The sequence below is a fragment of the Anguilla rostrata genome, chromosome 14, assembly GCF_018555375.3.
Source record: "Anguilla rostrata isolate EN2019 chromosome 14, ASM1855537v3, whole genome shotgun sequence".
In the NCBI taxonomy this organism is placed as follows: domain Eukaryota; kingdom Metazoa; phylum Chordata; class Actinopteri; order Anguilliformes; family Anguillidae; genus Anguilla; species Anguilla rostrata.
The window spans coordinates 39,188,979-39,213,639 of NC_057946.1; the positions used below are offsets into that span (position 1 = coordinate 39,188,979).

Sequence of the window (24,661 nt, forward strand, 5' to 3'; positions counted from 1 at the left end):
ACAGCTTCAGCACAACATCCATGAACTCATAGTACAGCTTAAACAGAACATTGATTACCTCACAATACTCAGTTTCAACACAATATCCATGACCTCACAATACATCTTAAAGAGAACATTGATTACCTCACAATACTCAGTTTCAACACAATATCCATGACCTCACAATACAGCTTAAACAGAACATTGATTACCTCACAATACTCACAGCTTCAACATAACATCCATGACCTCACAATACATCTTAAAGAGAAGATTGATTACCTCACAATCCTCACACTTTCAACACAACATCCGTGACCTCACAATACAGCTTAAAGAGAACATTGATTACCTCACAATAATCCCGGATGCAACACAACATTCATGAACTCACAATGCACACAGCTTTAGCACAACACTGACAGACTCATACTGCTCCTTCATAGCCCCGGCCGTACCTGGAGAGCCTCACAGCGAGCTGACAGCGGATTAGAAGATGGCCCATTCGCGTTCTTTCACATCTCTCTGCCTCTCACGCTCTCTCTTATCTACACTCGAAAATCATTTCTAGGGGAGTCTTATGTGGGCACTTCCTTCCCAACTCCTCCACCCCCCATGCTCACTCTGTCTCGGGCCACTTACCGTAAAGCCACATTATATCATAATCAGGGAAAGTTCCAGAAATCACATCACGGAAACCACTCCATAAAACACCGCATTAGCAGTGGAGTTGTAACAAATGCAACCACTTCCTTAATTTGCTCATTTGCGTATCCCATGCTAAAAGCAAGATCAATCAAGCCACCCCCCCCACCCCCCCCCCTTTCCGGAGCACTCAACCCCGCCCAACAACAAGAGCCCAGAAGACCCTTAAAATTGACAAAAGATTTCCACCGGCCACGCTTGAGAGCCCCTGGAATATCGCCATATTTCAGAAGAAGAAGGCTTCGCAAGTCACTGTCGTGCAACCCCTTGACGAAATTATCACCCCCTTGAGCACGAGTCACCCAAACAATTACGGGCAGATCTACGGGTTCTGTCAGATGCAGACAGTCCATCTCCGCCCCCCCCCCACCCCACCCCACGGCATTGTGGGATAGGTGTGATGAATGTCTGTTCGGCAGGGTCTCAGCACGCCATGGCCAAGGGACCACAGTAAAACACCTCTCAGAGCAATTAGGCCCAAAGTGGACGGCCTGACAAGGAGCTACGGATGAGCGTCGTAAAAACGTAAACCCGTCACCGTACTGCTGACAAAGCCCCCCAGGGAATAATCCTTCATTTCACCAGCTCCCTGCCCCTTTTTGGGTTACCGTTGCATCCACAGCTGGATGTGCAGTATCACTGTCACCGGTTCTGAAGTGGGGTGTTCATATCCCTTTCCAGAACACTGCGTTCTTTTAAGCAATTTCATCTCCCTAAATATTTCTTTGTCTTGCACATTTTGGAATGCTCTATGGGGGGTACTGAAGTCCAGCATTATGGGTGAGGAACCGGGCTTCCTACTCAAAGGCTGCGGGTTCGATTCCCAGTTGGGGTGACACCGTCGTACCCTTGAGCAGGGTACTTATCCTGAGCTGCTTAACAACAATATCCAGCTGTGTACACTGATCGTATCTAAAGAATATTATCTGCATAAGTCACTCTGGATAACAGAATCTTCCGGATGCAGTAATGTAAATGTAATACAAGGGTATTCCTAGGTTTGTCCCAAAACCACAACTTCGCCTGTCAGTTTGGAAGGGTACAGGAGTAGCACACCCATCCTCCCAAACGTGCGCTGTTTCTTTTTTGCTCTGTAGTCCACCGGTATAATGGCACCAAGGGCTAGTGCATTTGCCTGGACACGCTGCACAGGAGCGATGTTATATTATACGTCTCATTCTCAACTCCTCATCAAAGTGATGTAATAAGCAATTAAAGTCGTTTGCGGACAAAGAGCTCATTGGGAAACACTCTGCGCTCTCTCAGCCTTACTGGCGACGCATGACATCATGGTAATGTCGGAGCTGAGAAGAACCGCGCCCAACTTCCAAAAGAATGAGGAATTAAGAATTAATTTTCACTCGCTCTGAAAACTCGACCTTGGTCTGGATTTCAGATCTAAAACGAAGGCGTTTGGTCAAAGAGTTCCAAGCTTCAAAAACAGAACATGCAGCATCTAATCTGCACAAGCAGCATGTCTTGATATTTCCTCTAATGATTTTATTTCTATTCAGACACAAACGTAGAATGACATCACACAGCCATAATTATCTTTCATCGAGACAATTCGATATCAAGACCACGTTCAGAAAATCAACTATATTGTTAATAAATGTACCAAGAAATTCTGTAGTTCAGAGCCCTGATAGTGCGCACATAGCTGATGCATTTAGCATCAAATTAATCCAGTAGGAAAAGCGCCCCCTACTGACTCACACATCACCAGCTACGTATTTCCCCAGGTCTCCCACCCAAACACAAAGCAAAATCTCCGGTTACTAGCTTCAGAAGCGTGACATGAGGAGGGTACAGGCAGGTATGGCTCGTCAAATTAGGAGGGGGGGCGTACTGCAAGGGCTGGGGGGTCGGCACACCTCTGCACCCCTTTTAAACCTCAGTGTATTTTACACTGCAGATGATTCAGACAAACTCTCCCTCTCCAAACCCATCCTGTTAAGAGTCAAGGGCCTGCCAACGCACAGGACCGAGGCACGCATGTCCTATAGACACCACTGATGAGAAAAACAAACAACAAATGCTTCGAAAAGGAGCCCATCGCCCCTAAACCAATTTGCAGACCCCTGACAAAGCCTGCCCACTCTGTTCTGGTGGGCGTGTTCTCCTTGATCCGTTACCCACAGTGCATGGCGGTTCTGTTTTTGCCCAACAGTTGGCCTCGAGTTCTGCCTTTTACTCTTTAACCTGGGAGGGGCGAAAACAGAGCACCCTCTACCCCTTTGACGGGGGGGGCGGTGAAGGGAGAATGGACAGGTTCTTGACCATCACACATGCTGTTGATCGCCTACCCAAAAAGCCGCGACGGACGCCGCCCCCCCGCCCCCCCCCTTACCTCGCCTCCTCGTTCCCTCCGGCTGCAGACCTGCGGGAGAACTCCGCGCGACGGCTGCTTCTGCGCTCGGGAGGCAGCGAGAGTCGCGGCGCGCGTGAGCGCGGAGTCACAGAAGGGAGCGGAGCGGAGAGGAGAGGAGAGGAGAGGAGGGTGATGTAATCCTCCATCCCACTCTCTGTGCCGAGCTGGTTTCCAGGCCACGGGGATCCAGCTCTCTGCCCGCGACTCCTCTCGCACGTTAGCGTTACACAACGCTAGCCGCGCACAACCGACGCGGAGTGCTCGGACACTTAGCGACGCAACTTCACTGAAAGTCGTCTTCGTTTTTATTTATTTATTAATCCTCGTCCCATCCTCTCGAGTTATGCCTTTATTAATTCTTTATTCAGTCTCTTCCTTTCCTTACGAGTTACAACTTGAGGGGACAAAGGAAGGCCATTGTTCATACCCACAATGCCCTAGAGCCAAGGCACTTCTCTGAAGCCTTCCCACAGTGCACTGCTGCACAAACAACACGATCAACACCAATGATGACAAGCTACTTATCTGAGAAATGGTCAATATTTTATCCTTTTATCCTATTATACCCAAGTAATTTTTATGCAAAAAGAATTATTGATAATAAAAAATTAGTATACTAACAAATGTAAAATCAGTCTGAAGTCGTATAAGCTGTTTCTCTAAACTCCACTGACAAAGACAAGAAATGATAGGCTATGTTTCACCGCATCATCAATATATTCTCCCAGCGATGTTGACGGGGACATTTAGCAAGAAGCGAAAGTACTTTTTTGTCCCTACAGGGCACCAATCCACTGTCAGGACAAGCTCTCCACACTCAGCAAAGAGTAAGTCGGCCATACGAAGTCCATCCATACCATAGTGTCCCTTTTCTCCAAGTTCCCTTAAAGCCACTTTTACAGAATCATTGGAGCCAACGTTTGTGGCGCTCAAACTCAAAAAATTTATATTAGAAAAAAACTCAACGGCAGTGTCTCTTTCCAAGACACACGAACATCCGCGGACCACGTTGTGCGTGGTTCCATCAAAGACAACTTCCTACCGATCTACGCCAATTGTGTATATCTGGACTAAGTCTCAAACTAAGCACACCAGGACTCTGTGGTGCAGTGTCAATGTTGTTTTAAAACATTGTTTCAACGTAGCTTTGGAAATATAGCTTTTTTAATATATTTCCATAGCTTTGGTAATATAACTTAGTTTTATTTTTGGGTGAATTACCGTTCCCCCTTTCAGAGAGACTATTAAGTGGGGATGGGTATCGTTTAAGTTTTGCAGATACCGATGCTAAAACAATACCGTTAAAATGTTACAAGTGCCTAAACAGTGCCTGAATTGATGCCTTCTATAAAATATAAGAGCAAGCCATTACATTAAAGAATGACCTTTTAATTTTAAAGGCAAAGAAATTGAACAAATTCATTATTTAATTAAATTGTACTTTATACTTTTAATTTACACCGTTTCGCTTTGCTTTTGGCCGAGTTTAACATTAGCTAGCTTGCTAACGCTTGCTAGTATGCACTGATTGAATCGACAGAGAATACAACACTAGCTAGCTTGCTAACGCTTGCTAGTATGCACTGATTGAATCGACAGAGAATACAACATTAGCTAGTGAAGGTGTGTGGCACCGAAATGAGGCACTGAAATCTGCATTGTGATTCGGTCCAGAAGGTACCGGCTGTATGAGAACTGGTGCCATAGGAGTACCGGGTTTTTCCACCCAACCCTACTCATAAGGGGCTATATGTCAACGTGCTAATACCGCTATCGTAGCATTCGGTCCGTTCGAACGAATTAGCTTCGGTCATGCCTACCGGCGGAGAGAGCACACGCACCTGGGCTGCATTAGTTAATCAGCCCAGGTGCTTAAAGGAGTGTTCTTCTCCACGGTACAGGGCCGAGAGCAGGAGCACACACCCAGAGGGCCGAGGAGCTCCACAGTGCCAGTCAGGAGCACACACCAAGGCAAGCAGCAGACACACTAGCCAGGCGACACACCCAGAGGCCAGAGCAGGAGTCACCCGAGGCAAGCAGGAGCAACACATGGTCCAGGCGAACAGCAGCACCAGGGCTGGTCAGCGCACACACCATGAGGGCAGAGTCAGTGAGCACAAGCCAGAGGGCCCAGTCAGCAACACCAGAGGGCCCGGCGGGCAACACAGAGGGCTGGTCAGCGACAACCAGAGGGCGGAGCAGGAGCAAACGCAGAGGGCTGAGCAGCGAAAAGCAGAGGGCGTGAGTCAGCAGCACAACCAGAGGGCCGAGCAGCGCACAACTAGAGGGCGAGTCAGGCAACACAAGGCGAGAGCAGGAGCTGACACAGAGGCCTTGTTGGAGTTTTTGTTGTCAGCGAAAACAGAGGAACTCCCGCTGAAAAGCTGGAGGAGCTGGTCAGCTGAAAAGCAGGAGGAGCTGGTCAGCTGAAAAGCTGGAGGAGCTGGTCAGCTGAAAAGCTGGAGGAGCTGGTCAGCTGAAAAGCAGGAGGAGCTGGTCAGCTGAAAAGCAGGAGGAGCTGGTCAGCTGAAAAGCGGAGGAGCAGGTCAGCTGAAAACTGAGGAGCTGGTCAGCTGAAAAAGAGACGTCCTGAGGAGGAGCTGGTCAGCTGAACAGCAGAGGAGCTGGTCAGCTGAACAGCAGAGGAGCTGGTCAGCTGAAAAGCAGGAGGAGCTGGTCAGCTGAAAAGCAGGAGGAGCTGGTCAGCTGAAAAGCAGGAGGAGCTGGTCAGCTGAAAAGCAGGAGGAGCTGGTCAGCTGAAAAGCAGGAGGAGCTGGTCAGCTGAAAAGCGGGAGGAGCTGGTCAGCTGAAAAGTGGGAGGAGCTGGTCAGCTGAAAAGTGGGAGGAGCTGGTCAGCTGAAAAGTGGGCCAGCTGCGAACGGTGAGCTGAAACACTGCCGCTCGGTTTTGCTTTCTTTTGTCTTTGTTATTTCAGTTTGTTGTTTTAGTTTACTGTTTTTGCCTGGAACCCAGGGAAGGGAGGAGGAAGGGTGAAGGTGTCTGATTTATGTCATTTATTGTTGGTGTCGGGTGCGCTCTCTCTCTCTCTCTCTCTCTCTCTCTCTCTCTCTGTTTACTTTTTGCTGGAACCCGAAGGAGTGTCCTGATTCTGACTTTCATTTTGTCTCCGGGTGCGGCTCATACCGGCGTGTGACACCTCTAAATGTCCTTTAACGCGCACTCATAAGCACGACCAGCGAAGCCGCGTCTCCCTCGCCCTGCCCTCCAGCTGACCTCAGCTGCGCAGCTATGCGCAGGAAGCGGAAAGAGCAGGTGACCAACCCCGCCTTTCCTCTTTCCCGCCTTGTGCTGCTTCCACGGCGACACACAGACCCCCTCAAGGGGAAAAGAAAAAAAACAAAAAACCTAATTCCATTACCAGCTTTCAATCCGGGCGGACAGATGGTCAGAACTCTGACGTGAATTACGCTCAGAAGCACATGAAAATGCGATTGTCTTCTATTTGTGGAGAGGCTTTGGCCCTGGGCATCAGTGTTACCGCATCGAGCGGGGAACAGAGCAGGGAGCAGAGCACAGAATACTGAACACAGACGTTAGGATAGAATAGACATAGAATAGACATTAGGGCCCAGAACATACACTTTAGGGCACAGAACACAGACATTAGGGCCCAGAATAGACATTAGGGCACAGAATAGACATTAGGGCACAGAACTCAGACTTTAGGGCACAGAACAGACATTAGAGGGCTCAGAACACTGAAAGACTTAATTAAACCAACTAATACCCAGCACCCAGTACAGTAAAGCTCAGCACAAGACTGCGTGGCAGGGCGCCCTGTTGATGTCACAATGACGTGATGTCAAACATCATGTGACTCCGGCGACCATCAAATGACAAAACAGCCCAGGCTGTGATCAAGGCCTGGAATCAATCTGGATTTCACAGCTGAGAGTCCAAGGGATGATGGATGGATCCCACACGCCCCCCCCCCCCCCCAACCCACCCCGTCCCCCCGCCCCCAACCCCACAAATCTCACCCGATCAATCAGACCATAAATTTAACAGTAGGGAGAATGCCAATAGCTGCTAAATAAACAACACTTTGGGGGACTGGTAATGAGAGGCCGAGCTGTCCAGCGAGACTGACGGGACGAGATGGATTTCGTACATGTGCTGGATGAAGGGATGTTCTAATGAAGGACTTGCGTTTATATGGCATCTCTGCACCCAGGAACTCAAAGAATCATAAATTGGGAATTTACCACATCACCAGCAATACAATATGCATGTTCATATTCTTGTAATACTGAATTGAGTTTTTGTACTCACATTGATAAAAAATGACGTGTTAAACTGAATTTGAAATCGTTGTTACCGGTTAATGGAACGTCACCAAAACGATATTTTTTCGCGTGATAAACTAGGCTACATAAATGTGATACACAACCATTTCTATACTATATATTGTCTGTATATTCGAAATACATTTTTCTAGATAACTTGTTTTGTCGTTGTTTTCATGCCTTCCAGAAGCTCCAATTAATTGGGGGGCATTTTCATGATGTAACCGCTCCTAAAAATCTCGCTGTTCGCGCGCTGCCGCTGCACAGCCTGTTAATTTTTCTTTCGCTCGGGGCAATATGTTACAGAGGAGGAGGAAAGGGGAAAGCGAGTGAATTAAAGCGGTGATGTCACAGCCTGTGCAAATTCGCTCGCCCCCTCCCTGGCTGGCGCTCCCGGTCCTCGCCTGCCGTTCCCACGAGACGCCGGGGGAGCCGAAATCGCGGGCGCCCGGTCGGCAGTCAGCCGCGGCACAGTTAAACATTTAAAAGCGAATCAAACGGCGGAAGACCGGCCCCGAAGGTACGGCTCTCCCGAGCACGCGTCATCGGGCTATTTTTGTGCGTCTAATTGGACGAGTAGAATACTTTCAGTTTTATTTTCGGCGGGCAATCGATGCTCCCCCCCAGCTCCGTCTGACGTTCGAGAAAGGCAAGGATAATAAGGACGTAATTAGGCCACTTCGGTGATTTCAAAAGGAAGCGTTTTTACGGCGCTGTGATGTAAAAGTCATAATCATCAGGACCTGACGCTGTGGATTTGGTCGGGTGGGGGGGGGGGGGGGACTTAAGAAACGCGAAGAAAGGTAAAGTTTTAAGTTTTATCAGAGACGGAACATCGTGCTTCTGAAAAGTGGTACATATTAGGACATGCAACATATTCATGAAATTCAGTCAAGATTCATGGGGCAACATAGCTCAGGAGGTAAGACCGATTGTCTGGCAGTCGGAGGGTTGCCGGTCCAAACCCCACCCTGGGCATGTCGAAGTGTCCTTGAGCAAGACACCTAACCCCTAACTGCTCTGGCGAATGAGAGGCATAAATTGTAAAGCGCTTTGGATAAAAGCACTATATAAATGCAGTCCATTTACCATTTACCATGAAAGGCCATATATATGTACATCCATTATTATTATTATTATTATATCAATTGTGCATAATACTTGAGAAGATACAGGTAAAATACCAGCCAAAATGTGGCTAAATGGCTTGTCATTCTCTCCCCAAATTAGTTCAGTTTCATCTTACCTCTGTCATGTGGATGACGTAGAACCTCAGTGCGTCCGTGGGATCTGGAGAGAGAGAGAGAGAGAGAGAGAGAGATTTACATTTTAGGCATTTAAGCAGGTGCTCTTATCCAGAGCAACTTAAACGGCTTACATTCTTTACGAACGATCCAGTTACGTATGTAGTTTTATATTTGCTTTAAATCCAACCCAAGGCCTGCAGTGCAACAGTGGTAAACTACCTGTGTGACAGTGGTGAACACTGGAATTGGTGGGGGGGGATACACATTCTCACAGATACACCCCACAAACAGGAGCTTTAAGACAATATGTACAGAGCAGCGCATAATCAATCGCAGACCTTGCAAGGTGAAGGTACACCGCTGGTTTTAAGGGACAGGGATAACAGCACAATAGATTAAAGTTTACATTAACAGTCTTTTAATCTTTAATCTTTTCTTGACGCGTATGCGTGAGAGAGCTTGAGCTCAGCCCCAGGTTTTTCTAGAAAAGTCCAAAGATGTCTGATACCAAGGGCAGGTTTGTGGCTTTGGCGTTCCAGAACACGCTGATTGGCCGACGCTGTATTCGCACACGCTCAGAAGGCCAGCCGTGTTTGCCTCAGAGTTTATCTCCCCACCACTACCCCCCCCCCCCCCCGAGGCTCTCAAAGCCCGCTATTGTGACATCATCAGAGACACGCTGCGATCTCTCCGGCCGTTTTGACCGGCGCCCTGCATCGCCGCCGCGTTTCGGAAAGAACGCGCATCACAGCCAGACCTCTGTCAGAACCTCCGAAGGTCCGGCGGTGACGGGCCGGGACGAGCCGTGGTTCCGATTCGCTCGCCCTCTCCGCGATCGCTCTCTCGCTCGCTCTTCCCCACGTTTGGGCTGTGCGCGTGCGGGTTTATGATCCCGCTCGCGCTCCACGTTTTTGCCCCGACAAACCCTCCGGTGCGCTTTCATCCATCTCTATCCAGGACGGGTTGTATATCGTGCCCCCCCGACCACCCCCCCCCCCCCCGGTCCCTTTTCTCCCCTTCAGTCCTGATGACAGGTGCCCTGCCGTTTTGAAAAAAGACCAGAATATTGCTCCCTCCCCTCCTCACCTCGTCACCCCCCCCCCCAAAGAACAAGGAACAGAAGGTTCCAGATTAATAAAACAGTAGGTAATCGCAAAAAGTAGAAGCAAGAGTCAATGTTTCCTTTGTCTCGTCCTAGTAACTGCGGAAAGTAGGGAAGTTTCATTAAAAAAGGCAGAGACAAACATGGCACTGGTTGTCCCTGGAGTGCACAGACCGGAAAAGAGAACAATCAGCTCCTGCAACACATTTCTGCGAGCTAAAAACAGAGTCTGTGCTGACTGCATTTCTGCAATATGTCCATTAACTCGGTCAGTGACTCACTTGTGTCTGTACAACACATCCGCTAACGTCCAGCCCAACCGCTAAAGACGTGTTTTTTGCTAACGAGGCACGGTCAATTACTTTACTGAACTCGTTACGTTTTCTCATTTAGGTGAAGGTGTAGTTGGAGGTGACGGTTCAAAAATGGAGAACTTTCTGGTGGCGTGTCAGGTGAACTCGCTTACCGGCCAGCTCAGTGCTGGCTAAAATCTGAAATCTATTTCAGAAACATTTTTATGAGAAACTGACTTCCTGAGGTCAGGGGTGTGACAGACCTCTAGAAGACCACATTGTCTGCAGTGTTTCAGTGTTCCTTCAGTACCTTGTAAGTCACGGATTGGCTAATGAGTCTGCACACACTGTTCCAAAGGCCTTAAAGGGATAGTTCACTTTCTGAACGAAAAAAATAAAAATAAAAAAACCAAACAGTGAACTATCCCTTTAATTTGACACTGACTGATAATAAACCACAAAAAGCCACAGACACTTGAGTTTAACACCCCTGATATAGAGACAGAGTGTCAGCGAGCAAATATTAAATTATATAATATCGCTACGGCGGTGTAATTCGGCGAAGCTTCGGTGAGAACCGCGCTAAGCCGCGCGTTTCGTTTAAGAACGGCAGCCGACTCGCGGCTTCAGCGAAACGAGCCCAAACAGCACCGCGACGGAGCGCCGCTACAGCGCAGCCGGCCGAGCCTCACGACGCTGCCGAGTCCGTTTCCTAGGTAACGGACATCCCCCAAAACTCCGATCTGTACAGCGCGCTTTTAACGACTCCTCGGCTTAGATTTTAAAACGGCGCGGGCAAGCTCGCTTCTTTTCAGGCGCGTTCGCCGGCCACGGAAACGCAGCCGTCCACCGGACAACCGCGCCTAAAAATCGATAAGCAAGCTCAGCTGATTTCAGTCAACTTAAAAGATCATGAACCTGTGGCGGTTCCTCTCTACCCAACTCACAGGGGTAATTAGGCTGGGGGGGGGGGGGGGGGGGGCAGCCTGACCTTTACAGAGCGCCCATGGAAACGCTGTTCCATCGCACTGAGATGGTGTGGTAGAATGGCCCAGGTGTAAGGCTTAAGCTGAAGATCAGCGGGGGTCTGAGAGTCATGTGACACTGTCAGATCACACACTGCCCGCCCCCCTGACCACTCCACAAACAAAGATTTGATTTAACTGCAAAATGATAAGTGCTGGGATTTTCAGCGGGGGTTACCTGCCTGGCTGGTTGCACACTAAACAACGCAGCACGCAATGGCAATTTTAAAGTAAATCAGAACTGTCCTCCAAAACAAGTCTGGCTCTCCATCTCCATAGCCAGTCAAACAGTTTTTCCCCATTATGGTCTCATTTTTGAAGCCACATTACCCATTATTATAAACCTATTCATATCTTTTTTTCTATTATTATTATTATTATTATTATTATTAATAATAATTAATATATGTATTTTTTTACAGATATGGGCTTTCAACAGTGCTTTCTTTAAGAGTCTATTAATACCTAAATTAAATGTTCCCTTGATATTCAACGTCAGAGACCAAAGAGAGGAAAATTACATCATCAGCCACTCTCCTCTATTAGTTTCCTTTGAAAAATCCGGACAAAGATACGGTGTTATTGAACAGAGATCGAACCGTATTAGGAGCCCCCCCTCCCCCTGCCCCCTCCGAGGGAGTTTTATACTGCCCCCTAAACACTGTCATAGTGACTGCAGGAAGTCCTTCAAAGTAGAAAAAAAATCTTCATGGGAAATTGATTTTTTTTTTTTTTTTACTTCATTAATGAAGCTGTGAATGAATGGGTTTTCAGTTCAGTACTCTCAAGGGTGCCGCCTCCTCTTGTTTCAAGGTCCACCTTGCAGAACTCAGATCGATGTCTTAGTAGAGATTAAAAGATCGAAAAGAACCTATGCGGAACAACAAGTCTCGTTCAAGTACCGTGTGCTTGCGCAGCAATACCAAATAAGGCGTGAGGATGCACTTCTCCTAGTCGACCAGCAGAGGTCTCCACTGTCAAACAGAGGCGGCAGTGAGGCTGATTGACAGTTTTACCGGCGTACGATACCCTGGGTGACTCGGGCAGAGCTGAGGGAAATGCGTGTCCTCATTTGCAGCCGTAAATTGAATGCATGTCAAGAGAAATGACATTGTCACGGTGAGCGTGTGCCTAACGATACTCAGAGAGATCTTTCCAGAAAAAAACCACAGTCAGTTTCTGCGGTGCCGCTACGCCTTAAGTGTTTGACCTTTTATGTTCTCCTGCGCACGGCACAGTGATGTCTGCTTCCGGGATTTGTGCCGCAACTGGCTACAGAACTGGCATTTATATTTACATACATACAAAACTTTTTTCTGATTATTTTTCATTTCTTTATTTTCTTTTATTTTTCAACCTGTTGGGGGCCCTCCGCCCCCACCCCCAAAAGGCTGTGCAGTCCTGGTGCTATGTGGGGGGGTGGGGGGCTAGTGCCCCCTGCAGCCTGACCCCACACTCCCACCGAGGGGCCTCATGTAAAAAAAAACAGGGCCCTCGCTAGTCTTTCCTGTGTGACACTACTGCACCCGAGCAACAATGACCACTTCCTGTCCCGGTGCAGCATCGGCGGACCCAGGGGAGAACTCCACCCCAGGACCGGGCGGCCACACAAACACGGGGAAACTACACCCCCGTCAGGGAGGTCAAACTCATCCACTGACCGGGATATGACCTGGTCGTAACCTGGTTTACCATGGACATAACATGGATAAAACCTGTTATAACCTGGACTTAGCCTGGTTTAACTGGTCAAACCGATAATCCGTACACCCCTGTCTAGTGAGGTCATAACTCATCCACATGTACTGGATAACCTGTTATAACCTGGACTTAGCCTGGTTATAACCTGGTCATAACCTGGCCATATCCTGGTTTACCATGGACATAACATGGATAAAACCTGTTATAACCTGGATTTAGCCTGGTTATAACCTGGTCATAACCTGAATATATCCTGGTCTAACTGGTCATGTCATGGTTTACCATGGACATAATGTGGATAAAACCTGTTCTAATCTGGATTTAGCCTGGTTATATGCTGGTCATAACCTGGACATATCCTGGTTTACCATGGGCATAACGTGGATAAAACCTGTTCTAATCTGGATTTAGCCTGGTTATAACGTGGTCATAACCTGGACATATCCTGGTTTATCATGGACATAACATTGATATTGCCTGTTCTAACTTGGATATATCCTGGCATAATCTGGTCAAACCTGAACAAAATCTGGTCTAACTCAGGCATAACCAAGCCTAGCCCGGTCAAGCCTGTTCTATACCTTGGCCTAATCAGAACTCAGATATGACTGACTGTTGAGTTTTAAAGGATGACCTTTCACATCCCCTAACAACCCTCCTCAAATCCTCCCAAAAAGTAAAATGAGGTAAGGTTGCTGTCTCACACGGTCTTCCACCCTGATAGCTGTGTGTGCTACACTGCTGAAATGCACTGGCGTTTTAAAAAGCCAGGGAGAGAGCAGCCAGGCCCAGTCTGCCCGTGGGACACACACCCTCCTCCACTGCAGTGCACTCCACTCCAGGGCTCTCAGACCAAAAAGGCGCTAAACAAAAGTTTGTCCGAGTTACCCATTCTTCAGCCTTTTTATGTATGTTGTAACCAAGGATGAATCTCATTCAAATTTAAACAAGACCAGGTCAAAACCTAGTATATGGCTGGACCTCTCCGGCCGACCAATGGTGTGACTTCATAACTCGGCCGACCAACGGTGTAACTTCATCACTCAGTCAGTCACAGACTAGGGCAGGCCCCGCTGTTGCGGTCCAGCCAAAAACGTGTCCTCAGAATGCACTGGAATTGCAAAATCAGCCACCAGGGGGAGCTTTGAGTCTGCGTCTTTAACAGTGTGTCCCCACTGAACACGCCGTGTGCTCCAGCTTTGAGTAAGCTAGCGCCTCGCGCTGAATCGGGCTCATACTGTCATTCGCGAAGTTTCAGATCTTTGCTGTAAAGGTTTCTCTGCAGAACCGTCGCTGTGAGCGCTTGGTCTGAAGCTCTGTAAAATCAGCCGCAAGGTACAAGTACAAGAGCTCCTACAGAGCTAGCGGAAAACGCCGGAACGCTAGCCTCGCTTGCCAAACGCACGTAGCGGTCCAAGTAATGGCTGTGAAAGTTTCACGCAATGCGGCAAACCACATCTAAAATGATCTCGGACATTAAGGCGTGTGTCTGTGTGTGAAGTTACACAGAAGTGCGCATATCCTTTCAAATGTATAAAACCTGGAAAGAAAGGCGCCAGGCACACTCTGCCAAAATAATCGGAGAAAATGCTCTAGCAAAAAATATATATATATATATTTTGATGGTATGTCTAACACATTGTGCAAAAAAAGTTAAAAAGTATGGGGAAGACGCAAGACAAGACAAGACGATATCAGATGAGTCAGCTCATGCTTTCTTCAGTGCTCTGAAACCTGCGACACACAGTTCACATGAAGTGAGATTCTCCTAATGAGGTAAAGACATGCAGGTGGGGTAATTAGAGAGCCACATTATTTCCGTGTTAAAGTTGATTTAAAAAAACTGTATAACCTGAAGATAACATGGTGCACCATTACTCTGATCATTCCCTAGTTCATTGAGACAATAAGCTTTAAGGAAGTTTTATTCAAACTGTGCCCTGGTTTTCTATTTGTCGATTGAGAGAGTAACAGCTTCCCAGGCCAGCTCTGCTGCTTGCTGTTGAGGTTTAACACGCTAATCGAAAGCTGTTTTGCTATTTTCCTGCTAGAATTCTTACCAAAAAAAAAAAAAACAGCTCTTTCTCCTCAACACTGAAGCGGAAACATTCCACTTTAACGTACACTATCAATATTCATGACGGCGCCTGGCCAATTACAATGCTATGTCAAAGCCTGCTCTGTCCTTGGGCACGCCCTCAATGAATATTCAGAAGCTGTATAACAGCGCCAGAAACTCCTTTGCCTTTCACAAAATAATTGGTGCGCTAAGTTATTAAAACAAACGATGCTTTTCTTTTTTTTTTAATATACTAAAAGCGTAGTAAAGATAAGGAACACTTTCTAAAATTACTTGGGCGACGGCAAAGCTTAATCTGAAAAAAATTCTTCAATTCCGTTGCATTACTTGGCAGAATAACCTGGCAGAGAAAATGGTGCCAAGCGCTCTCTGCATAAATGTTATCGGACAATATTGTCTTGCAGAAAAACTTATATTTAATAATTATAACATAATGAAAGTGCAGAACGAGATACGTTTGCTATTTTTTGTCATCAGGTTTGGCTGTACACTCCCGCGGTAGCTTTCACTGAGCGCGGCAAACGCGTCATCGTTTCGATAGCTCGGCGGCGGAAACGGGGCGTTGGCGCCTGCGAGCCGCGCGCGTGCCGATTGGCCGGCGGCGTCGCCGTGGGGACTCACCATCCTGCAGCCGGAGGTGCTGGAGGAAGAGCGGGTTCTGCAGGACGTTGCACCGGCCCGGCTCGTCCTCACGGGTCACCAGCATCAGGTCCGTGTAGACGAACACCGTCACCTGCAGGGAGGGGGCACGGGGGTGGTGGGGGAGACACAGTGGGGTGGGGTGGGTGGGTGAAGGGGAGGGGGAGGCACAGTGGGGTGGGGTGGGGGGTGGAGGGGAGGGGAGGGGGGAGGCACAGTGGGGTGGGGGGAGGCACGTTGGGGGGGTGGAGGGTGGAGGGAAGGGGGAGGCACAGTGGGGTGTGGGGGTGGAGGGGAGGGGGGAGGCACAGTGGGGTGTGGGGGTGGAGGGGAGGGGGGGGCACGGTGGGGTGGGGGGGGGGGGCGGAGGGGAGGGAGGAGGCACAGTAGGGGGGTCAGAAGGCTGGGTGGCAGTTTGTTCCTGTACAGTTAGTGTAAGTCACACCTGCTCTGCGTTTGTGTATGTCCCCACAAGTTCACTCTGGTGTGAAACTTTCACTGGTGGAATCCAACTTGTGTTGACCGTAAATAGGCTGCCCGTCATTCACACTGTTAATCAGACCAATCAGCCTCTCCAGATGTAGAGAGAGACACAGACATGATCACACATGCGCACACACACATTCAAAAACACACACACACACACACACACACGCACACGCACGCATTAATCAGACTAGTGCTTCTCTAGACTGAGACATGGACACACACACACACACACACACACACGTACACACCAGAGCCAGAGATCAGGCAGAAGGCTGAGAGGGAAATGTGGTTTGCACAATTAAAAAAAAAAAAAAGAAAGAAATACGCTTTTAATATTTCAAAGCCGCTTCGGTGGAGTAAAAATGAGTTTCATGTTATCTCTCTGCATGGCTGATCTGACAGCCTGCCTCATTTATTCATGGATTTTTACTTATTACCAGTCTGCCGCTAGTTTGTCTGTTTGTCTGAAACTCGGGGGCGAGGAACCCCACCGGGAGGGGCGAGATGGAGACAGACGGAGGTGTGGCGTGTAAGTTTAGGGACGACAGGGCGGGGGACCCTCAGCCCCTTCCAGATCGGTTTCCTTCCCGGGACGTTTTGGGTCGGACCCTCGGTGGAGTTGCCGGTGACCCCGGTCGAGGAGGACAGACGAGACGGACCCATTGTTCCAACGAAATACAGAGCAGGCTGCACCTCCCCCTTTAAGGACAACTCCAGGCTAAAACGCTTGCGCTGTTAGTCAACGCGTAGCAGCGATGTGAAATTAATTCCAGGGTTTATTATCTGATACTTGTTATATATTTTACTTTATTGCTATTTCCAATTTGCCCCCCACCCCCCACTACCCCGCCAGGCTTCTTCCGGATCTGCTCCAGTGTGTTCGTTTTCCTACATTACCCAGAACTACTTTCGCCACCCCCCTTCGTGAGAACGTTAGCTAAAATGCTAATGGCAGAGTTGAGGGTCGTGGCCACGCCCCCCAATCCCCCTCGAAGCCACGCCGCTGCATCCTGGACTATCGAGGCTGCTAGCACAGCGGGTATCGGCACGTCCTCTCGACTACTGATTGCTTTCTCTCAGTGGGAGCGCTGCAGACAGCTGATTAGCAGGGGATTCGAGGCAGAGCCCCTGACGCGTTGTCCCTAATTGGCTGAAATGAATATCTGATACTTAGTGTGGTGCTACAGCGAGTTGAAAACAGGCTCTCCTATTAAACTCCACTGTGCCTGCTGTGACAGTATTACCTTTAAGGGGGATTTTCACTTTTACCCACTCACTAATACCAACGGAACTTAAATACAGGCTGTTATTCCACCTTAAAGGGGGATCTTCACCTTTTCTGCCTTACTGATGCCAATAGAACATAAATACAGACTGTTATTCCACCTTAAGGGGGATCTTCACTTTTACCCGATTATTGATGCTAATAGAACTTAAATACAGTCTGTAATTCCACCTTAAAGGGGGATCTTCACTTTTACCTGATTACTGATGCTAATAGAACTTAAATACAGACTGTTATTCCACCTTAAGGGGGATCTTGACTTTTATCTTGTTGCCAGAGCTGACACATCTGATCCAAATAGAATGCTGGCCCACGCAGAAGACTGACACTGACCCGGAGAGACAACACCCCAGAGGGAATGTTTTAGGTCCAGTGGAACGTGGAACCCTGGCTAAGAACCCCGAAAACGGAACCTCCACCAAAACTGAGCATCAGTTCAGAACGAAGAACCCAACAGGGTTCCCTGGTGGAACAACCCTCCCCAGAAAGCAGGTTCACTGACTGTTTCTTGCTAATGTCTACATCCCCACTTTCTCAGACTATGAACTGAACTAACTCTCCCCTTTATCGAGTAGGCCTTGAGAACATTCAACTTGACAGTGACACCATATATGTCACTTTGGCTAAAAGTATCTGTCAAATGACTGAGCCGCAAATAGAAACCAAGTCCCCTAAAATGCAGGCGTAGCATGTAGAACCAACGAACAATGAAGAACTAACTGGTGGGACCTTTAAAAACTGTTGGACAGTGGTGATTTATTTAGTTAACATCTGGCACATTACACAAAGCAATCCAGCACATTTGTGCAGATATACAATTTGTATAACTTTGAAATACCTCTCTCTCTCGCTTTCTCTCTCACTCCATCTCTTTCAAATTCTCTCCTTCTCTCTCCCCCTCTCTTTCTCTCTCTCTGTCACTCTCAACCCAACCTCCTCTTTGTAGCAGTGATAGGACGAGATAAGATTTTCTGCTCATTAATATCCCAAGTTTAGGTCAGCGATGGACTGCTATGTCCGCCCTTATCCGCCCCCCCCCCCAGCCATTCGCCCTCGCCCCCCTCCCCCGGCCTTCGCCCTCCCCCCCCCCCCCCCGGCCTTCGCCCTCGCCCCCCAGCCTCAGTCCCTCTGCAAAGTTCAAACCGCGCAGCACCGCTGAATAAACTGCACACGCCAACTCCCCCCGGACTACAGAAGAGCGCTAAATAGCAAGTAGCCCCCCCCCCACGGTCAGCGCTCCCGCCCGCTCACACACTCACACACACACATTCACACACTCACACATTCACACACACACATTCACACACTCACACGCACACATGCACACACACTCACACTCACACACACCCAGGCCACCCATTACATTACATTACATTACAGGCATTTAGCAGACGCTCTTATCCAGAGCGACTTACACAACTTTTACATAGCATTAGTACTTTTACACCCCCACTCAGTTTCCGGTATGCAGTAGCAACACAATGGCTGCCCATCACACATCACTCCTCCACTTCCCAAAAACACTTTATAAAAGCACAGTAACAGGCCCCACTTAGAGCCTCTCTTGGTTCTACTTACAGTAAATACGAAAGGGCCAGATCGCCTAAGAGCTCGGAGGCTATAAAATGGAACATTTCCTTTTTATTACTTGAGTAAACACCCTTATTCACATCCACTTCCACAGTGTTCATGCTTGCAAAAGATCGAATGCATTTCTGTAACTAACATAATTCAGGCCGAGCTGGGTGCCTGACTGGGCCATGCCCCACGTGGGACTCGAACCCATAACCTTTGAGGTTCTATATCAGTTCATTACCCACTATAGGATGCAGACACTGCCTCATCCTGTTTCACTGGCCGCTTCCTCCAACGGTCACGTGACCATCCCAACTGCCCTCTCCCCTCATTTCGCTCAGCAAACTATTTTCACAGTTTTAAGTGGCCGCAAAATCAATTGGTTTGAATGTCAAACAAAAGGCTGTTTTCAAATGCTGTCTGTCGTATCGTTTCCTCCCGGTCTACGTTATGCGTTTCAACACCGGAGTCTGGTGTGGGTTTGGTCCTGATCTTAGAAAGTGCATAGAATTAAATAAACATTGAATAATTATAATTATAATGTGCTGTGACTTCCTTTTGGTAAAAATATAGGCAGTTATTTATCTCTTGATTTTATTAAAGTCTGGAAGCCATCTGAACCAGAAAAAGACAGCAGTAGATGGTTCTGGAGAACAGTCGTTCACCCTTTCCAATAATTAGTCTGATTAATATTTATGCGCCGTTGAGAAAAGAAATTTCACGTGAGATAAAAACCCCGTGCATGCCTACACCCCTGCCTGACTGTGCCCGTTTGGCAGTATCCTAACTGAGCTGACGCTCACGGGGGGAGATAAACATCGCTATCGGTGAGATGCGCTCCTTCACAGAGACACGCGCACAGCGGGGAAAAAGCAAGGATGCGCTCAAAAAGTGTGCTGGAGGTTCTGCATCTGTCCGTCCGCACAGATAATGAAATAAATTCCACGCCAGTAGAACAGAGCGGGATAAGAGGGGAGACAGGAAGTGACCTTTTAAGAGAGACAGCGGATGTGTCTCGTAGCGCCCGCGTGGCCGGTTCGAACTGGCAACCCGCCTAAAAAGCACGCCCCCCCCTGACCACACGGGGGACCCGGTAACGTCTCTGCCCTAAATCTACAGGAAGATTACTTCACTTACAGCATAATGGCTTTAGCACGTAAAACCTCTCTGCTCCAGGTGTAGAGCTATGCCTCGTCTACACTGGTTAGGTCTAACCTGAAAAGTGTCTTCACTCTGACATTAATGGCTTGTCCGCAACAACCACTAATGGAAGCATTAAATAACAGGGACCCGTCTTGAGCACAGAACAAATGCACCAGCAGCACAGAGCCTCTCTGAAAAAGGCTTATCATGTATTTGAACTTCAACCAGAAGGACTGAATTGTTTTGTCAGAACATTGCTAACAAAAGCAGTACCTCAGTCCTTAACATTGCAGAGAACATTTCTTACATTTTACAATATTCTCTCATGAAAAAAGTGAAATGAACAAGTGTATTTTAAAGCATATCTGCAGGATGTACTGTGTACAGTATTTTTACTTTATCTTTCTACTGTACTGCTTGCTTTTTGACTCTCTTGACTCTTGAAATGAAAGGTTCTATATAAACCTTCTGCTTTTTCTTCTTGTTAATATTATTATGGGTACATAGGCACACACACACACACAGGTACACACTCGCGCACACACACACACACGGGTACACACACACACGCACACACACATACAGAGGTACACACACACGGGCACACACACACACACAGAGGTACACACACACACACACACACACACACAGAGTTACACACTCGCACACACACACACACACAGGGGTACACACACACACACGCACACACACATACAGAGGTACACACATACACACACAGGCACACACACACACACACGCACACACACAGAGGTACACACACACACACAGAGGTAAACGCGCACACACACACACACACAGATGTTCTCTTGTGTACCTCATTTCATTACCATGGTATGCTGTCCCTCCTCTGATCCCTCTCTCTACGATACTCTGACGACCCGAAATCCCTACCCTTTTACCCGGCTCACCTGTGACCCCCTTTCCCCCCCAAACCTCGGTTTCCCATTCCCTCTGCCTCCCTCCCCGCCCTCACCTTGACGGACAGGTGCTTGCTCTCGTGCAGGACGATCTCCTCGGACACCACGAGGGAGCGGGTGGGGCTGCACAGGTCCAGAGGCTGCGGAGGACAGGGACAAAGACAAACCAACACCGTTACCGCGGGAAAAAAAACCTAAAAACCAAGCGTGAAAAACACCGCTCTCTCCACTCTTCCTCTGTCGCCCGGCGTGCCGCACGGCCCCACCGCGGACCGCCTGAAAATCGCACGCGCGCGAGAGCGGGACGGCGTTCGCGGGGAGCGTACCGGCACCATTTCGGCTCTTGAGTCCATGCTCGACGCTGACACGAGAGGACGAAGACGCAAGGCTACGGCGCAGTCTTCCTCGCGGAGTGACATAATTACTCAGCAGTGTAATGAGTACATTGCCCTGCCGAGCGGTGGGGGGGCGGGGGGTGGGGGGCGGTTTCTCTAAAGAGCTGCGCCTTCAGAGCGCACAGCCGCAGAGAGAGGAAGCCACATCCTTTTCTGGACTGGGGCTGGGGGTGAGAACAAAGGAGCAGACCTCCACTCTTTCTCTTCGTCTATCTCTCCGTCCGTCTGCGACTCATGAGTGGGCTGGGGGGCGAGCAGGGTGAACCGTGAACAGGAAGTGCGACCGCCAGTTGCGGGGGGGAAGGAGGGGGTGTACGTGGCTTTAGGTGTGAGTGTTCTCATTGCACAGGAGGGCCTGAAAATGCACATGCATAGAGACACACACACACACACACACACATACACACATACACACACACACACACACACACACACACAAACATACACACACACACACACACACACCACACACACACACATACACATACACACATACACACACACACATACAAATAAACACATACACACACATACACACACACACACATACACACATACACACATACACACACACACATACAAATAAACACATACACACACAAACACACACGCACACACAAACATATGCACACACACTCACTAATATACATACACACATGCATACACACACACATACATGCCCAAACATACATACATACATAAATATATACACACACAGACACATATGCACAAACGAACACATGCACATGCACACACACTCACAAATATACATACACATACATACACACATGAACACACATACACACACACATACATACACAAATATACATACATAAATATATACACACACAGACACATATGCACAAACAAACACATGCACACACACTCACAAATATACATACACATACATACACACATGAACACACACACATACACAAATATACACACACACAAATATGAACATGCACACACACACACACACACATAAATACACACACACAAACATGAATACACACAAATACTTGCATACTCACACATGCGCACATGCACACACACACACGCATTCATGCTTGCACAAAGAAACACACGAGTGTACCCACGCACGTATCACGCAAACACACGTGCACACATTCACACACCCACACATTCGCACACACACCGAGCGGCTCTCTCTCTCTCTGGTTATAATCCCCTTTAACCAAAACCCCGAGCGCTCAAGGCACAATCACAGCCATTTGCAGTACAGCAGAGTGACAGCGAGAGTCACAAAAAGTCACAAAATGAATAAATCCGGAGCCACGGATGAGAGCGTCCGACCGTGGCCACCGTGAGCGGGCACGTACACCCAGCGGGACAAAAAAGACAGAGAGATTTTCACACTCTCTTTTCTGACTTTATCCTGAGGCCAAAATAAGCTCGCAGTCAAACTGCAATGACACACATGAAACTATCACCTCTCTTGTTTCTTCCTCTTGAAACATAAAACACCTGCAGCCTGTTTAGGCTTTTGTGTGTTCTCAGCAAGAGCTCGCGGAGGTCTCTTCAAACGACTGACGCACGTAATGTACAAAATATCATTTTCAACTGGAGAGGGAAACGATGTCTCAAAAGCCACGACAGTGTCAATTCGCGGAAATCTTTACTCTACAAGATGATGATTGGGCTCGTCTGTTTCTGATCAGTCTCCGACACACCTCGCTTAATTTTCACACTTCAGGTGAATGGGGTAAAAACAACAGGAGGTGCTTCCAGGATCCATTAACGAGTTACAGTTTTCATTCTCCCGAGAAAAAGAATGCATGTCTGAGAAACTCAATTTCCCAGCATGCCTACAGACAGACGGACAGAAGAGCAGGGGTGTCAGACAGACTCAGACCTGAACGAAGATGGGGAAGATGAGGATTTTAGGCGCCAGCTTGACGTAGGTGCCGTAGTTGGCGTGGGGGGAGTGGGACCGGACGATGGTGCAGTTCTGGTAGTTGGCGTAGTTGAGGTTCTGTGGGTGGCCCGTAGGGGGCGCCGCTTTGGATGTCTTGCTGTTGTGGGACCGTCTCAGGAAGGAAGTCCTGCCTTGGAGCCCCCCGCCGCCACCGCCACTGCCGCCGCCCTGCTGGACACTGCTGGTCGTGCGAGTGTGGTACATCCTCCCTGTGGGGAAGAGAGGCAACTGAACCTTTTCACTCACTGCTGTGCGTTTCGAACCGTATAAGAGAACCCTCTGCCTGATCCCTGCTGAACCCCACTCACAGTACAGAAACACACACACACAACACACACAACGTAAACACACACACACATACCACCAAGTGGTACATCACAATACACACACACACAACGTACGAGCACACACACATATACTCACACACACATACACACACACACACACACGTTACAGAAGCACACAGACACATATACACACACACACACACACACGGTACAGAAGCACACACAGTACAGAAGCACACTTACCAAGTGTAGCATGGTTGTCCTGATATACAGGCCTCAGGATCTGAAGGGGAAGAGATCAACATAAAAATCATTACAGACCTGGTCTCCTCACTGAGTCTGACTACACTGTCCATGCCAAAGCGTTCATGTCTATGTGCTAGCTGCTGGTGGGGGGGGGTGGGGGGTGGCCACTTTGTTGTGGTACATGACACAGAGGAAAATGGGTCACCACTGGCCTGTGGCAACACCCGGCCTAGGTCACCCTGCCATCCTATAAGGGACGTGGTGGTCACCATCACGCAGGCCCTCAGCATGACCCCCCTCCCCCCCCCCCACTCAATATCTGCAGCTCTCCATTTCTCCTAAAAGTCCTCTGAGGGCCATTTGAAAATAAGAGTCAAATGTGACTCCCTGTCTTTAATTTATTAATTCTTTCATTTTTTTCAGTAATCTACTGCTCGTTTGTGGTGCCCAGGGGTGGAAAAGGAAGGGGGGGGGGCTGATTTTTAAGCAGGACTCCTTTTAAATCAGACTCCTCTCTCTCTCCACACTGAGACCCTGCAGCCATCTCTCGAGCCTCTCTACTGCCCCCTTCAGGCAAGGTCAATAATGCAGGCACTCTATGGTTCTCCACTGTGGAAAAACCCTGACATGCATGTCACACCTACATTACATCAGACAGAACTGTTACTCATACACTAATAAAATTTCTTGACGTCACATTACTTCACAGACATTTAGCAGACACTCCTACCCAGGGTAACTTACACAGCATTTCCATTTTTTACATTGCATTATATGCATTCATACAGCTGGATATATACTGAAGCTATTTAACATAAGCACCTGGCTCAATGGTACAATGGCAGCACCCTACCTGGGAATCGAAACTGCAAACTTCAGTATAGAAATCCACTTCCCAAATCATTAAATCAC

General features: G+C 48.3%; 1 protein-coding gene across 6 annotated transcripts in view; it reads right to left on the reverse strand.

Moving 5' to 3' along the window:
- The window catches only part of LOC135238823 (regulator of G-protein signaling 3-like), a 115,272-nt gene that overhangs the window by 74,011 nt on the left and 16,600 nt on the right, over positions 1 to 24,661 (reverse strand). For 4 of the 6 annotated variants that reach the window (XR_010325215.1, XM_064306904.1, XM_064306905.1 and 1 more), the window contains 5 exons: positions 23,747 to 23,786; positions 23,154 to 23,425; positions 20,939 to 21,022; positions 15,435 to 15,546; positions 8,612 to 8,655 (listed from right to left, as the gene is read on the reverse strand). Coding sequence is in view for 4 of the 6 variants with exons in the window: in XM_064306904.1 (XP_064162974.1) it covers positions 8,612 to 8,655; positions 15,435 to 15,546; positions 20,939 to 21,022; positions 23,154 to 23,425; positions 23,747 to 23,786 (552 nt within the window). In the remaining 2 variants the exon portion in view is untranslated. Of the gene's footprint in view, positions 1 to 3,037; positions 3,360 to 8,611; positions 8,656 to 15,434; positions 15,547 to 20,938; positions 21,023 to 21,208; positions 21,341 to 23,153; positions 23,426 to 23,746; positions 23,787 to 24,661 lie in introns of those variants that run through there. The other 2 variants (XM_064306907.1, XM_064306909.1) reach the window with 2 other exon arrangements.